Below are 16,929 nucleotides of genomic sequence, written 5' to 3'. Positions count from 1 at the left end.
GTACTTTTGGTAGAGACGGGCTTTTGCCATGTTGCCCAGGCTGGTCTCAAACTCCTGACCTCAGGTGATCTGCCTGCCTCGGCCTCCCAAAGTGTTGGGATTAACAGACGTGTACCACTGTGCCCGGGCTTTTTTTTTTTTTTTTTCTTTTCTTGAGATAGCATCTCACTTTGTCTCCTAGGCTGGAGTGCAGTGGCATGATCTTGGCTCACTGCAGCCTTGACCTCCCAGGCCCGAGTGATTCTCCTGCCTTGTCCTCCCAAAGTGCTAGGATTAAAGGTGTGAGGCACTGTGGCTCATTTTTTGTATTGTTTGTAGACATGGCTAATTTTTTTTTTTTTTTTTTTTTTTTTTTTTTTGGAGACAGAGTCTTGCTCTGTCGCCCAGGCTGGAGTGCAGTGGCCAGATCTCAGCTCACTGCAAACTCCGCCTCCCGGGTTCATGCCATTCTCCTGCCTCAGCCTCCTGAGTAGCTGGGACTACAGGCGCCCGCCACCTCGCCTGGCTAGTTTTTGTATTTTTAGTAGAGACGGGGTTTCACCGGGTTAGCCAGGATGGTCTTGATCTCCTGACCTTGTGATCCGCCCGTCTCGGCCTCCCAAAGTGCTGGGATTACAGGCTTGAGCCACCGCGCCCGGCCTAATTTTTGTATTTTTTGTAGACACGGCTTTCACAATGTTGCCCAGGCTGGTCTTGTACTTCTGAGCTCAAGCAATCCACCTGCCTTGGCCTCCCAAAGTGCTGTAAGATTACAGGCATGAGCCACCATACCCAGCCTCCTGTGGCTTCTTAATGATTTCATCTAAGCCCAATATTTTAAAATATTTACATTAAAAAAAAAATTCTCCCTCTAAATCAGTCCTCTCTCCTTCTCTATTAAGTTACAAGATTTTTGGAAGTTCACTGTCGAATGTGAAATTGCTTTGCAAATGTGAATTACTCTGTGGTGCATAGGAAATCAAGGGAAAGCATTGCCTCTCTTAAAAGAATTGCCTCTCCTTAAAAGAATTGACCACAGGCCGGGCGTGGTGGCTCAAGCCTGTAATCCCAGCACTTTGGGAGGCCGAGACGGGCGGATCATGAGGTCAGGAGATCGAGACCATCCTGGCTAACATGGTGAAACCCCGTCTCTACTAAAAAATACAAAAAACTAGCCGGGCGAGGTGGCGGGCGCCTGTAGTCCCAGCTTACTCGGGAGGCTGAGGCAGGAGAATGGCGTAAACCCGGGAGGCGGAGCTTGCAGTGAGCTGAGATCCGGCCACTGCACTCCAGCCTGGGCGACAGAGCGAGACTCCATCTCAAAAAAAAAAAAAAAAAAGGAATTGACCACATCCTAATTTACCAGTTTCCTCTGCTGACCACTTTAGCAACAGAGGACTGTAGTTAGCAAACTGGTAAACTTTTGATACTTCCTTTCTTGTTTGCAAAGAGCAAGTGAATGACATTTCAGAGCCTTTTAGACAAATTGTGGTCGCACTGGATCAAGTTGCCTGAGCTCTGAACCATACCTGGGAGAGGAAACCCTGCAGTTTCCGTCTTGCATGTGGTGGTAGGCTTTGCACACAATCCGCACAGAGTCTCACTTGACTCATACGTGGCTCTGTCAGTAAAGGCAGGAATTTATGCTGTTTCCATTTTTCATACATAGTATGTATAATCTTGGGGAAGGTGGTGCAGCTTGATCATGTGACTCTTTCCCTAACCCTGCCAAAATCCTGCTTCTAGTTAGGTGAAGAAACCAGGGAGTACTGACTGCCCTTCCAGAGCACTCTCCCCTGTATAGCACTGAGTAAGGGGACACTTGTGTCCTCATGACATTTATCTAGTCCAGATATCATACTTCTGCAGTGTTAGATGAGGCTAGGATGTCTGTCTCTCTGGACATTTGGCAGTACTGGCAATTCTCTCAGAAGTTAGAGGGGCATGCAACAGGACCCCATTTCCACACCACTGCTGGTCTGGCAACACAGGATTGCGCTACTTCTGGAGTTGTTGTCTTTGAAAACTGAGTACAGAAGTGAGTTTCACCCTTGGAGGGTGTGTCCAGTGACCCATTATTATTGAACTTGGTGTGCTTTTATTCTTAAATTATCATACACCCAAATAATTTTTCCTTGCATTGCTCTGGTTAGAACAATCTATTTTTTGTTAAATGTGTTTATTTCTCTAATAGATTGGAAATCTTTGCCATCAGGGACTCTCTTACTGTTTATTAGATACTTGACTCACATGATTTCATGTAGTCCCTCACAGGAACCCAGAAGGTAGCTACTATGTCCCCATTGTAGGGATAAAAGGAACAAGGCACACGGAAGTCATAGAACTTGATGCAGCAGCAGGGTTAGGTAGAGTTTGCTGATTCTCTGACTCCAGGGCCTGTCCCCTGAATCCCAGTAATGGCTTCATTCCTTTTGTCACCTTTGTATTCTTAGTACCTTATACACTGCCTAGCACATAGGAAGCAGTTGGTAAATTATTTTTATATGCATGCAGGAACGCATTTAACAAGAAAGCACATTCTAAGTGTTGTAGCATGTTTCTAAGGAAGTCACCATCTTGATGAGCTGCTGTGTCACTGGCACATCTTTGGCGAGTAAGTACAGGTTGAGCATCCCCCATCAGAAAATACCAACTCCAGACTCCTCCAGAATCCACATGTGATAAAACCTTGAGTGCCAACACGACACTTAAAGAAAATGTGCAATGGAGCATTCCAGATTTCAGATTTTTAGATTTGGGTTGATAACTGGTAAGTGTAATGCAAATATTCCAGAATCTGAAAAAATCAGAAATCGGAAACACTTCTGGTCCTAAACATTTCAGATAAGGGGATACTCAACCTGTACTGAAAAGAAAATAGCATTTCACTGAAAGTGTATTGAATGAAAACCCATCATTCTTCTTTATTTCAAAACAGTGTCTGCCTAGCACAGTCAGAGAGGGTATTCTGGGCCCAAGACTGCTGAGACAGTCAGATGACTGACACCTCTGGCCAGATAACTTCTGCCTGGAGCACTGTTGGCTTAATGGTGGTAACCTGGACTATGCACCATCCCCTTCTGAAATAATGCTGAGGCGCATACCCACATTCAGGCGTCTGCATTAGGCCAAGCATAGCTCAAAAGCCCAGGGTGACATTTAAATAATACTGGTTTTCTTTAAGTTTAAAAGCAACGTGGTGATTATTGAATGAAAACAGACTTTTGGGGATGGGGGCTGTGAATCTGGAAATAAGCCTGAAGTAGTGACCAGGAGAAGCTTCCTTTTGTCACTGAAAGCCATTGGTTTGTGAGATTGTGAATCTGCAGAGTGAGTAAAGTCATGCTGGTGTCCTTTGTAATCTATTAGTGGAGTGGGTCATCTTCACCTCTTTCTCCATGGTTTTGGATGTCCAGTCTGTAGTCTTTGATGTGGCTACCCTCCCAGTAGGTAGGTCGTCATCCTTAAATGGACTAACTCTTGAAGAATTAATTCTTTATATTTCACAAATTATTTGTCCCAGTGGCATCTTTCTAGTATATATAAATTTCCATGTTTTTCTCAAGCAAAGAGGCAAGTGTTTGGTCTTTTCTCAGATGGGAGGGGAAAGTGGTGATTCTTGCTGGGGTCCATTGGTCAGCACTTCCGGTTCCTTCTCAACTGGATTTGGTAACACAAGGGAGAAGGCAGGTTTTTTACCTCCTCCAGGTATTAGGGTAGCCAATATCAAGCTTAGCTATACACTGGAATTCCCAGGGAGCATTCCAAAGTACTGATGTATGTCTGTGCCTGACTGCTAGAGATTCTTATTTAATTGGTCTGAGGTGTAGCCTGAGTGTTAGAATTTTGTTTGTGTGTTTGTTTTTGTTTTGAAACAGTCTTGCTGTGTCACCCAGGCTGGAGTGCAGTGGCACCATCTCAGCTCACTGCAACCTCCGCCTCCTAGGTTCAAGTGATTCTCCTGCCTTAGCCTCCTGAGTAGCTGGGACATCAGGTGGGTGCCACCATGCCCGGCTAATTTTTGTATTTTTAGTAGAGATGAGGTTTCACCATGTTGCCCAGGCTGGTCTCAAACTCCTGGCTTCAAGTAGTCTGTTCACTTTGGCCTTCCAAAGTGCTGGGATTACAGGCATGAGCCACCACACCCAGCCTGGTGTTAGGATTTTTGAAAGCTTCCTAGATGATTCTCAATGTGCAGCCAAGGCTGCTGAACCACTGGTGTGAAGCAATGCTGAATAAGCAGCTGTTGTCGGACAGAAATGTTGGTCTGCAAGCCCATGGTATCAGCAGCCATTGGAACCTGTAGGTAGGATTTTGTTGTTTTCCCATTTTTTTCCCATTTTCTATCTTTTTTTTTTTTTTTTTTTTGGGTTTTTTTTTTCCCCCCTTTTTTTTTTTTTTTTGAGATGGAGTCTCGCTCTGTTGCCCAGGCTGGAGTGCAGTGGCGTGATCTTGTCTTGCTGCAACCTCCGCCTCCCAGGTTCAAGCAATTCTCCTACCTCAGCCTCCTGAATAGCTGGGATTACAGGCACCCACCACCATGCCCAGCTAATTTGTGTATTTTTAGTAGAGATAGGGTTTCACCATGTTGGCCAGGCTGGTCTTGAACTCCTGACCTCAGGTGATCCACCTGCCTTGGCCTCTCAAAGTGCTGGGATTACAGGTGTGAGCCACTGTGTCTGGCCTGTTTTCCCATTTTCTTTTTTGAGATGAAGTCTCACTCTGTTGCCCAGGCTGGAGTGCAGTGGTGGGATCTCGGCTCACTGCAACCTCCACCTTTTGGATTCAAGCAGTTCTCCTGCCTCAGTCTCCTATGTAGCCGGGACTACAGGTGTGTGCCACCATGCCTGGCTAATTTTTTGTATTTTTAGTAAGAGACAGGGTTTCACCATGTTGGTCAGGCTGGTCTCTCAAACTCCTGACCTCAGGTGATCCACCCACCTTGGCCTTCCAAAATGCTGAGGTTACAGGTGTGAGCCATGGTGCCTGGCTTGTTTTCCCATTTTCTAAATGTAAAAGTGGCTGCCTTCGTTGCCCTTCAAGAAGAACATGTCTGGATTTGAAATAGATTAGATTTAAATTAAAAAGCAAAACCGTGGCCGAAGAAATTCAACAGGCTTGTTTTTCTCTCAGCATTTTCCTCATTCAGTAGGTACATGTTTTAGAAGAGTAAGAAGTTGTATTTGGAACTCTCCAAGGGGTTGAAGTATAACCCCACCCATTGCTGGACAGCTAGCAGGGAAGAAAAACCAGGTCTCCTCACGATAACTGCACATAGTTTTACCAGGTCGTGAGCAATTAATTTCCTCTGTCTCTTTCATTTTAGAAGGCCTCTATTGCTGCTGAAAAGCAGACTTTTTTTTTTTGTTTATTTAATTATGATGGAGTTTTGCTCTTGTTACCCAGGCTGGAGTGCAACAGTGCGATCTTGGCTCACTGCAACCTCTGCCTCCTGGGTTCAAGCGGTTCTCCTTCCTCAGCCTCCTGAGTAGCTGGGGTTACAGGCACCTGTCACCACGCCTGGCTAATTTTTGTGTTTTTTGGCACAGATGGGGTTTCACCATGTTGGCCAGGCTGATCTCAAACTCCTGACCTCAAGTGATCACCTATTTGAGGATTCTTAAAACAGTGACATATTATTAATTTAGTAATCAGAAGAAAAAATAAATGCTTTTTTTTTGTTTCATGGCAGCTGCTACCAGGCTTATTGTATGATTGTTTGAAGGAAGTAGAAAGGAATTTATCTGTCTTCAAAGAAACTCCAAATAGTGGAATCATTAGAGTTAGAGATACCTTGTCTCTTGCTTCATGTTTTTTAAATTCTAGTTTCCTGATTAGGTTCTAGCTCTAGGGCTTGGGTCAGTCATTGACCAGAATGATTATTATCTTTGTTTTTGTTGATTTATGAAAATATACTTGGTATAATACTTTTGGGAATTTCATTGCCTTCTAGTGAATGTGTTGACTGTGCCACTGTTTCCAGCCGGCGTCTTTTGCCACACATGGTCATATCACAAACACAGGCACATTTTCTAGTACTTGTGAGGTCTTTTAATTTTTTTCTGTAGGAGAATAATTTCATCTGTTAGATTCATCCAGAATCTTTCATCTCTAAGGTTGTCTTGATTCATGTTTTGTTTGTTTGTTTGTTTTTTAAGATAGGATCTTGCCCTGTCGCCCAGGCTAGAGTACAGTGGTGTGATCATTGCCGTTGAATCCTCAACCTCCCAGGCTCAGGTGATTCTCCTGCCTCAGCCTCCCGAGTAGCTGGGACCATAGGCACGCACCACCACACCTGGCTAATTTTTAAGATTATTTGTAGAGACAGGTTCTCAGCGTGTTTCCCAGGCTGGTCTTGGCCTCCTGGGATTATAGGCATGAGCCACCATACCCAGCCTGGTTTATGTCTTTATATAAATTAGTCTCTACTATTCTCTATAAATGCAGGCTTCATGTTTTTCAGGAAAGCTGCTACTAAAAAGGACAGAAAGCATTCTGTTCCTTCACTTGTTAAGACACTTAAAATTTTCAAGTTGCTTCTCATTGAATTTTGTCCCCAGAGTCCTTGCGGAGTAGGCAGCGCAGAGTAGGCAGCCGTGTGCATATATAAAAGGATTCAATGTGTTAGCCATTTGATTCTTGGAAACCTGCTCATAGTGCTTTTTCAAAAATATCTTAGTTGAAGATTCTAGAATTCTAGGGTACAAAGTGAATTTGAACAGAATGTTTTAGTTTTCATAGAATCAGCATGAATCCAAAAGGATTTAATATTCTGTGAAAAAAATCAATACAGTATACTGGAAAGATCTCTAATTCAGAGTTTAGTTGGAGCTCTGTCATGCATTAGCCAGGGCCCCTGGTCTGAGTTCTGTGTATGTTGTTCCAGTTATTCATCTGTAGAAAATGAGCTTAGAGGGCCCTCCTCCTACTCTACAACTATAGTACCCTAGGAAAAAGACATCTACCTTCACACTCTTCATATCCACTAACATGACTCTAAAGGGGCATACATATGTGAGGGTTTTTTAATGATAAACCCTTGAGAATGAGAACAAGAAAAGAGACCACAGCAAAAAATCTTAATAGATAGAAAGCAGAAGAGCCACTGATAAAAGACTTAACAAACCCAAGAAAACTTGACTGCTCAAAGCAGCAATAGGAAAACCAGCAACCACTCAGGATCCCCCAGAAACTCTGAAACTAGCAATATTGAAAGTAGGAGCAAAGGTGGCAACTAAAATAAAGGGAGATTGAAAGCTGTTAAAAAGCAGTCAGATACCCAGATGCATTTCCTCATCCTGGCAAGAGCTGGAGACTCAATAACCCCAGAGATGGCAAAACAGAGGCTCCTCAACCTGGGAATACCTGGCATGACCATAGTGTTTGAAAAGATGGGGATTACATATGCCCCAGCCTCTTTCTCTTCTTTCTTAGTTTCAGGATGTTTATAGTCAGGACTGTACCATTCTGGCAGGACATTGGAGTGGATTTCTCTGGAGAATCTAGTCAGACCAGGAGAAAAGACCCAAAGATATTGACCCCAGAGATGTCAATAAGAGAAGAGAAAAATGACTGCAAACATGAAACAAGAATATTGTAAGAAATGAACATTCAGGAAACAAGAGCTCTTCAAAGTTAAAAATATCATAGCAGAGATGATGATTAAAGGCAGGTTGAGTAAAGTTGAGAAAATCTCTTGGAAAGTAGGGCAGATAAATGGCAAGATGGAAAACTGGATAGAAAAGATGAGACAGAGGACCAGGAGGTCTCACATCCAACTCCTGTTCTGTATTCTCCAGAAAGGCAGCACAGGGTACAGAAGGGAGGAATCATCACCGAGAGAATACCTCCCCGACAAAGCACATTTGGCATGGAATAAAGCCAGAAGCTGCCACACCTCCTCTGGGAGGATGAAGTTGGGAGAATACCTAATGCGTGTCTTAGGAGGAAATGTCTTGTGAAAGGCATGGTGTTGAATTAGAATCATTGCATATAAAACTGAACAAACAAAAAATAAGATGCATAACTTCCCACATTTCTCAGTGATGACTAGTACTTAACAGCAGCATCATAATACAAAGACTGAAGATTGTCCTAACTACAGCTATGATATGTGACTGATGGGAGACCGGGGAGAGGAAGGGGATTGTGTGACAGGGGCGGCAGAAGGAAGGGGATAATGTCTTCACCTCCCATAGTGGGAGGTCAGTAGGTAAGACTGCAAACAGAAACATCATGACTAGCCATACAGGCTGACAGAGGTGAATACTGAATATAAATGCTGGAATACTTGGCCAAAAGAAGGGCAAGTGGTTCCTTTAGAAAATAGAAATGAGAGGAGAGAGACTGCTATTTTAAAAATTACATTGAATTACAGTTTACTATAAACTGAGTGCTGCATATAAGCGTATAAAATCAATAGGAATAGGAGCACTGGTGAAAATATGTCACTTGGGTAACATTTTTATTGATGGGTTCACATTTTTAGCCACATCAAAGCGACAGTCTAGAGTCCTGTCTCCTTCCACCAAGTTGATAGCTAAGAAAAAGACTTGGTAGGCATCTAATAATGGCACAGTTGATTACATATACCAGTCTGATCGGCTGTTTTCCTTTACTTCCCTAGATTACCCTCTTGACTTGAACCACAGTGAAACCTTCCTGCAAACTACAACATTTCTTCCTGAAGACTTCACCTACTTTGCAAACCATACCTGCCCTGAAAGGCTCCCTTCCATGAGTGAGTAGAGCTCCGGCCTATCTTCCTCTGCTTTTAAAATGGGTAAAGGGGAGGGCACTCTTGATCTTTCTGTCTGCCTATAGAGAGAATATAAATACCTCCCTGCCATTGGAAACAGGGATTTGAAAGTCATTTGTGCTCCTGGCTCCTCTTCAAAGCCTGCTGCAGGGTTGCCTGTGTTCTTGGGTGCCATTTTCTCCCTTTTCTACTTTTTCATTCTTTCCTTTGCACTTGCTTGTCCTTTGTAACTTGGGTTCTGTTTGAACTTCCTAGAGGAGGTATGAATACAGTCATTCATAGCTTAACAATGAGGGTGCTTTCTGAGAAGTACATCGTGAGGTGATTTTATTGTTGGGGGAACCTCCTAGAATAGACTTCCACAAATCTAGATGGTGTAGCCTGCTGCACCCCAGGCTGTGTGGTATGGCCTGTTGCTCCTAGGCTGCAAACCTGTGCAGCATGGTGCTATGCAGTAACTGTAACTCAGTGGTAAGTATTTGTGTATCTAAATATAGAAAAGGTACAGTAAAAAATGAGGTATAAAAGATAAAAAATGGTACAGCTGTGTAGGGCGCTTACCATGAATGGAGCCTGCAGGAATGGAATTTGCTCTGGCAAGTCAGTGAGGGAGTGAATGTGAATGTGAAGGCCTGGGACATGACCGTGCACTACTGCAGGCTTTATGAATACCGAACACTTAGGCTGCACTACATTTATTCAGAAAATAGTCTTCTTTCTTTAATGATAGATTAACCTTAATATTATACCTTTTGACTTTATAAACTTGTGAACTTTTAAAAAGTTTATAAAAAGTTTTTTAAAAAACTGCAGCCTCCAACTCCTGGGCTCAAGCCACCCTCCCGCCTCAGCCTCCTGAGGAGTTGGGACTACAAGTGCCTGTTGTCACACCTGGCTAATTTTAAAATTATTATTATTACTTTTTAAGAGATGGGGTGTTACTGTGTTGCCCACGCTGGTCTTGAGCTCCTGGCCTCAAACAACCCTCCCACTTAGGCCTGGGCCACAGGCTGCAGTGTGCCATGATTGCGCCACTACACTCCAGCCCGGGCAAAAAAGCAAGACCCTGTCTCAAAAAAAAGGGTAAAATAACGATTTAAAAATATAGTATAATTAATATATAAACCAGTAGCATAGTTTGTTATCATTATCTGGTGTAATATACTCTACATAATTGTATGTGCTATACTTTTTTTTTTTTTTTTGAGATGGAGTTTTGCTCTTATTGCCCAGGTTGGAGTGTAGTGATGCAGCCTCCGCTCACTACAACCTCTGCCTCCCAGGTTCAAGTGATTCTCCTGCCTCAGCCTCCCGAGTAACTGGGATTATAGGCACCTGCCACCACGCCTGGCTAATTCTTGTATTTTTAGTAGAGATGGGGGTTTCACCATGTTGGCCAGGCTGGTCTCGAACTCCTGACCTGAGGTGATCCGCCCGCCTCAGCCTCTCAAGGTGCTGGGATTACAGGTGTGAGCCACTGCTCCCAGCCTTGTGATATACTTTTATATGACTGGCAGTGCAGTAGATTTGTTTATACCAGCATCACCAGAAACACTTGAGTAACACAACATTATGGCAGCTATGTCATCACTAAGCAGTAGGAATTTTTCAACTCCATTGTGATCTTATGCAGCCACATTATATGCCATTCATCACTGGTGAAAATGTCAAAGCACGTGACTGTCTAGGCAGTCAACTTTGTCTTTTTAGTATAAATCTCCCACTGATTGTAGTGCTTGATCTTAGAGGTGGGGGTCTCACTATGTTGCCCAGGCTGGTCTCGAACTTCAGTGCTCGAGCAACCTTCATTCCTCAGCCTCCTGAGCAGCTGGGACTATAGGCATGAGCCACCATGCCTTGCAAGTTATTGTTTTAACAAAGTGCTAGTTAGAACAATTCTTAGATCTTTTTGTTCTGTTTTTTGAATCTCGTGTAAGCTAAAACAAGGACAGTAAACTCTTACACTTTTCCTATACTTTTAGACTTCTTATATAGTTCCCCACTTCTTTAAAAAAGAATTTTTTTTAAAAAAAGTGAGATCAAGAAAAGGAAAATCTTGAATTTGCAAAGTTGACTTTTATGCTCAAACATAGTGAAAATAGAAGAAAATGTTAGAAATAGTCATGCATGGTATTTGAACATATTCTCATCCATATATGAATAATTAATTGTAAGTATGTAAGTTGTGTTGGAAGCCTTACTGTTTCATTTGCATGTCTCACCACACATATATAGGTTTTCCCTTTAAAATCTGCGTTTGTCTGCATCTAGATGTAAGCTTAGTTTGGGAAGGCTAAGATTTGTGTATCAGAAATAGGCGTTGACAGGCCTGAAACTAGTGTTACCAGTTCATTGTTTCAATAGCATTTATTGATTGTTGCTGTACCACTTCCTGACTTAAGTCAGAGATGACCAACATTCTGAGTCAGGACATAATCACTCAGGGTCCTGACCCACTGGTGAATGGATTGAGAGAGGTAGTGTGTCTGCACTTGCATCAGGAGCAAACAGACATGACTCTAAGCTCATCTGCTTTTCTCCTTCTTCTCAGAAAAGCTCAGCTGCAGCCAGGTACAGGGGCTCACAGCTATAATCCCAGCACTTTGGGAGGCCAAGGTGGGAGAATCGCTGGGGCCCAGGAGTTCAAGACCAACCTGGGCAACATAGTGAGACCCCCATCTCTATTTATTAAAACATATTAATAAACAAAACAAAAGAAAAGAAGGCTGGGCATGGTGGCTCATGCCTGTAATCCCAACACATTTTTGGGTGGCCCAGGTGGGTGGATCCCATGAGGTCAGGAGTTGGAGACCAGTCTGACCAAGAAGGTGAAACCCCTCTCTACTAAAAATACAAAATTAGCTGGGTGTGGTGGCGTATTCCTGTAGTCCCAGCTACTCGGGAGGCTGAGGCAGGAGAATTGCTTGAACCCAGAGGCAGAGGTTGCAGTGAGCTGAGATCACACCACTGCACTCCAGCCTGGGTGACAGAGCAAGACTGTCCCAAAATAAAGAAAAGAAACACTCAACTGCTGTTTTACTTAAAGTCTTCATTTCTTACTGGCCCCTGACGGAAGCAGAACTCTAAAGTCTCAATTCCTTGATTTGCCTCTTTACCTTGATAAGAGTGAGGAACTGAAATGCAGTGAGATGGAAAGCAGAGGAAGGGACTCCCATCCTTGCTAAAAACGAATCAGCTGAAAAAGCATTGTACCTCTCCATAGACTAAAACCTTGGGCATAGGGAAACCTATCATTTTCTGACCTCTTAATCCCTTTTCTCCCTCTCTGTTCAGAGGGCCCAATAGACATAAACATGAGTGAAATCGGAATGGATTACATTCATGAACTCTTCTCCAAAGACCCAACCATCAAGCTCGGAGGTCACTGGAAGCCTTCTGATTGCATGCCTCGGTGGAAGGTAGGGTGTGAAGTTAGAGTCAAAATGCTGAGAAACCCACCTGGGGTTTGCCTTTGGTCCGAATCACCATGGGATTAGCTAACCAATGATATTTTGTCATTTTCATCCTACCACCCCATGCATATGTAGAAATATGTTGGAGGAATGGGTTTCCACAAGGACTCCTTTGTAGACACAGAAATTTGCATTATTCTGATGACCGAGCAAAACCCTTTGGTCTTCCTACCAGGAATATTAACAAAGCAAGAGGATGAGGCATTGGTGGTCTCTACTGACCCATTTGCAGAAGTCATCTGCAGAGTCAGTGCTTCATGCCTGTCCTCCATTGGTTACTACAAGATTAGTGGATTAAAAAGCAAAGTTACCTGACTTGACACTGAGATTTAGTGTTTTTCTGCCTGACCATAGTCAGAAGACATCAGTAGTTTTCGTTAAGCTGTGACCCCGGCTTAAGTCCATTCTTTTAGCAAGAATCTATTAAAATGCAAGGGGAAATACTGTTTTGTGAAGCTTGTTTTAATTGTAAGTTTATAGATGTGTTTTTGTCACAGTGTAGAATGTGTGTTTTCCTATGAGTTATGGCCTAGAATAAATTGCAGGCCTACAATGTACCGTAAGGTATGGTATATGTAAGAATAACATTCATCTAGGTCCAAGGGCCAGCTTGCAAAACATAGATCTTTCTTTGGAGAAAGCTGAGGACAATGTAATCAGCCTCCCAGAACTCCCATGGGTTGGTCAGCAATTCTGCAGGGGTGTCCTGCTAAGGAGTGAAAGCTGAGAGTCCTAACTGTGCTTCTTTTGCGGTGATCCTCTCCAGGTGGCGATCCTTATCCCCTTCCGGAATCGCCACGAGCACCTCCCCGTCCTGTTCAGACACCTGATTCCCATGCTCCAGCGCCAGCGCCTGCAGTTTGCATTTTACGTGGTTGAACAAGTGAGTGGTCCTTTCTTTTTCTTTCTTCTTTCTCTTCTGAGACAGCAGTTTAGGATGCTGCAAGCTAATCCACTGTTGGTGTGAAGAGCCAATAAAACTGACGTTTTAGGATTGAGTTGCCTGACATTTGAAGGGGGAGCAGAGAACAATTCTATGCTCCTACTTTGAGATGTTTGTTGCCCAGTAGTGGTCACACTTGAATCCAGGAGAGAGCTTTGTTTGCTCATGAACAAAGGCCTCTTGTATGATGGTTTTGTTGGTGCCTGCAGGCTCCAGACCCAGGAAGTTTCCCTTAAGATAAAGAGCTGCAGCAAGGTACAGCACAGAGTATGTGGCCTTGGAGTCAAGAGACCTCAGTGCTTGTCGTGTCTGCTTTTAATCAACCAAGTGACCTGGGACATTTGCAGACTTCTCTAAGCCTGAGGGTTTGGTTTTGTTTTAATCTTAAAAATATTGGTAGTGAACCAGATATAGAGGTCACAAACTGAAGAAGACCACGTGGCAAATTCAGTCTGTAAATCTTTTTTTTTTTTTTTTGGGTCCTGCATATTTTTTATTTGCCTTTAGATGGAGCATGACTGTCCTACTGTGGTTTTCTCTTGCCTGGCCTAGTTTATATGTTTACATTACTGACTTGACCTCTGTAGGCTTTTTGAAGTATGTGATCCTTGAACTAGAAGTGCTATGTCCATAGATAAAAGGTTGACAGATTTCCCTGAATACACTGATGGTCAGCCTGAAGGTCTGTTGCATGCTTACTTCTCCCTATGGGCACACTTTTGAGTCTCATAGTCTGAGTTGCTCTTAAGTGTCACCCTGGAGCTTGCCTTATACTGGAGTGAGAAAGAAGGGCTGAGCACCACTGTTCAGCAAGGCCGGGCATCTGGGAAATGTTAATGGTCTATCTGCCGGTCCTAAGTTGGGTATTTTGATAGTGGCAAGGGGGAGTCAATGTAGCTGTAATACTAATTAGGCTGTCAACTGATTTGAACTGATTTCTTCATGAGCCACTGAAATCTTTGTCCATAGGCTTGAGTTCCTGGCATGCTCAGTGGCTATTGTCTTAGTTAGATCTTAAAAATAAAACAAGACAAAACCAAAAACCACTGTTTGTATTAGATTTGGTTTATGAACAGTTAGAGATTGGTTAATATGCAGAAGAGAATGATTGGCAAGTGGTAAAGAGTAGATATGGTAATGTTGTCTCTTACCTTTGTGGAGGGGGGTATTCTTCTAAATGCTGTTATATGGTTGAATTTCTGCCTTCAGTAGCCTTGGGAAAGAGAAGCTTGGGTTTGCTACCACTTACATTTTTAAAGAAACTGGGGCCAGAGATCCAGTGACTTTTTTTTTTCTTTTTCTTTTTTTTTTTTTGGAGATGGAGTCTTGCTCTATCGCCCAGGCTGGAGTACAATGGTGCGATCTTGGCTCACTGCAGCCTCCGCCTCCCGGGTTCAAGCGATTCTCCTGCCTCACCCTCCCAAGTAGCTGGGATTACAGGCATGCGCCACCACGCCTAGCTAATGTTTTTGTATTTTCAGTAGAGACGGGATTTCACGATGTTGGCCTGGCTGGTCTCGAACTCCTGATCTGCCCGCCTTGGCCTCCCAAAGTGCTGGGATTACAGGCGTGAGCCACTGTGCCTGTGCCAGAGGTCCAGTGACTTCTGGGCCACACTGTGAGTTGATGTGTGATGCTGGACCTGGTTACACTAGCCCAGTGATCTTTTCCAGTTGGTTCTAATAAACTCTTCTTTAGGCACAGCAAAGATAGCAAAGATTTTGCTTCAAGATTCTTTTAAAAATAAAGTTCTGTTACTTTTAGGTTGGTACCCAACCCTTTAATCGAGCCATGCTTTTCAACGTTGGCTTTCAAGAAGCAATGAAGGACTTGGATTGGGACTGTTTGATTTTTCATGATGTAGATCACATACCAGAAAGTGATCGCAACTATTATGGATGTGGACAGATGCCGAGGCATTTTGCAACCAAATTGGATAAGTATATGTATCTGTGAGTATCATTTCCTCTTAATTAAAGAGGCTAAATCTGAAAGAATGGTGAGCGATGTGAAGAGGAAATCTAATTAGCTGCAACCTAGATGCCCATCAGCTGATGGAGGGATGAACAAAATGTGTGTATCCATACAATCGGAGTACTGTTGGGCAACAGAAAGGATTGAAGTACTGATCTGTGCCAAAACACGGATGAACTTCGAAAGCATTAAGTTAAAGAAGCCAGACACAAATGGTGTATCATATGTATCATAAGATTCCAGGTATCTGAAATGTCCAGAATAAGCAAATCTATAGCGACAGAAAGTAGGTAAATGGTTTTAAGGGGCTAAGGAGAATAGGGGGAGTAGGGGCGATTGCTTATGGGTGCAAAGCTTTGCAGGGGACAGTGATGAAACATGCTAATACAGATTGTGGTCATGGTTGCACAATTCAGTATATAAACTAAAACCATTGAATGATATACTCTGAATGGGCAAATTATGTGTGGGTATGTCAGTTATATCTCACTAAAGCTATTAGAAATCGGTTTGCAAAAATTAATTTTGCTCATTTGATTGATACACGTCAGCATGAGGAAGCCAAGTACATATGGATTGGGTCAGGAGCACAGAGAGCACTGTTTTTGGTCCTCAGATGAGAACCTTCTAGGGAAAACAACTGCCCAATAACACACAGATGATTGATGTCCCACATCTCCTCCTAGGCTTCCTTATACCGAGTTCTTTGGCGGAGTGAGTGGCTTAACAGTGGAACAATTTCGGAAAATCAATGGCTTTCCTAATGCTTTCTGGGGTTGGGGTGGAGAAGATGATGACCTCTGGAACAGGTACCTCTGCCCTTCTTTTGGTGTCTTCTAGAAATGCTACCTTAGACTGCAGACCAGTGCTATCCAATAGGAATATAATGCAAGCCAAGTGTGTAATTTAAAATGTTCTAGTAGCTACATTTTAAAAGGTTAAGAAAAAAAATGAAATTGACCACGTGTGATGGCTCACACCTGTAATCCCAGCAGTTTGGGAGGCCGAGGTGGGAGGATCACTTGAGCCCGGGAGTTCGAGGCCACAGAGAGCTGCCACGGCACTCTAGCTTGAGTGACAGAGTGAGACCTGTCTTAAAAAATACACACACATAGGCCGGGCACAGTGGCTCACGCCTGTAATCCCAGCACTTTGGGAGGCCGAGGCAGGCGGATCATGAGGTCAGGAGATCGAGACCATCCTGGCTAACATGGTGAAACCCTGTCTCTACTAAAAATACAAAAAATTAGCCGGGCCTGGTGGCGGGCGCCTGTAGTCCCAGCTACTCGGGAGGCCGAAGCAGGAGAATGGCATGAACCCAGGAGGCAGAGCTTGCAGTGAGCCAAGATTGCGCCACTGCACTCCACCCTGGGCAACAGAGCGATACTCCGTCTCAAAAAAAAAAAAAAAAATACACACACACACACACTCTTACAAGTTTTTAGAAAATACCTTAAATCTTAATATAAAAATATCTTAATATCTTAAAAAATAAACTGTATATCCCAACAAAGCAGCTATTTTCATTTTTCTCCTTTGACATGCAAAAATAAACATAAATTATAATTTAGCAATTTTTTCTTATAATAAAGAATATGTTCATTGTAAAATACAGATGAGTATAAAAATAAAATAAATTGGCCGGGCGCGGTGGCTCAAGCCTGTAATCCCAGCACTTTGGGAGGCCGAGACGGGCGGATCACGAGGTCAGGAGATCGAGACCATCCTGGCTAACACGGTGAAACCCCACCTCTACTAAAAAATACAAAAAACTAGCCCGGCGATGTGGCGGGCGCCTGTAG

The 16,929-nt window shown here is 43.3% G+C and overlaps 1 protein-coding gene across 1 annotated transcript in view; it reads left to right on the top strand.

Moving 5' to 3' along the window:
* B4GALT5 (beta-1,4-galactosyltransferase 5) overlaps positions 1-16,929 on the top strand; it is an 86,398-nt gene that overhangs the window by 63,311 nt on the left and 6,158 nt on the right. Inside the window, exons 3-7 of the mRNA XM_023184126.2 lie at positions 8,606-8,719; positions 12,032-12,156; positions 12,977-13,093; positions 14,918-15,105; positions 15,814-15,936. Of these exons, the coding sequence (XP_023039894.1) occupies positions 8,606-8,719; positions 12,032-12,156; positions 12,977-13,093; positions 14,918-15,105; positions 15,814-15,936 (667 nt within the window). The remainder of the gene's footprint in view (positions 1-8,605; positions 8,720-12,031; positions 12,157-12,976; positions 13,094-14,917; positions 15,106-15,813; positions 15,937-16,929) is intronic.

Source organism: Piliocolobus tephrosceles, chromosome 20 (assembly GCF_002776525.5).
Source record: "Piliocolobus tephrosceles isolate RC106 chromosome 20, ASM277652v3, whole genome shotgun sequence".
NCBI classification, from domain to species: Eukaryota; Metazoa; Chordata; class Mammalia; order Primates; family Cercopithecidae; genus Piliocolobus; species Piliocolobus tephrosceles.
Note: the sequence above shows the minus strand (reverse complement) of the source record. Positions and strands in the feature narration are given on the sequence as shown.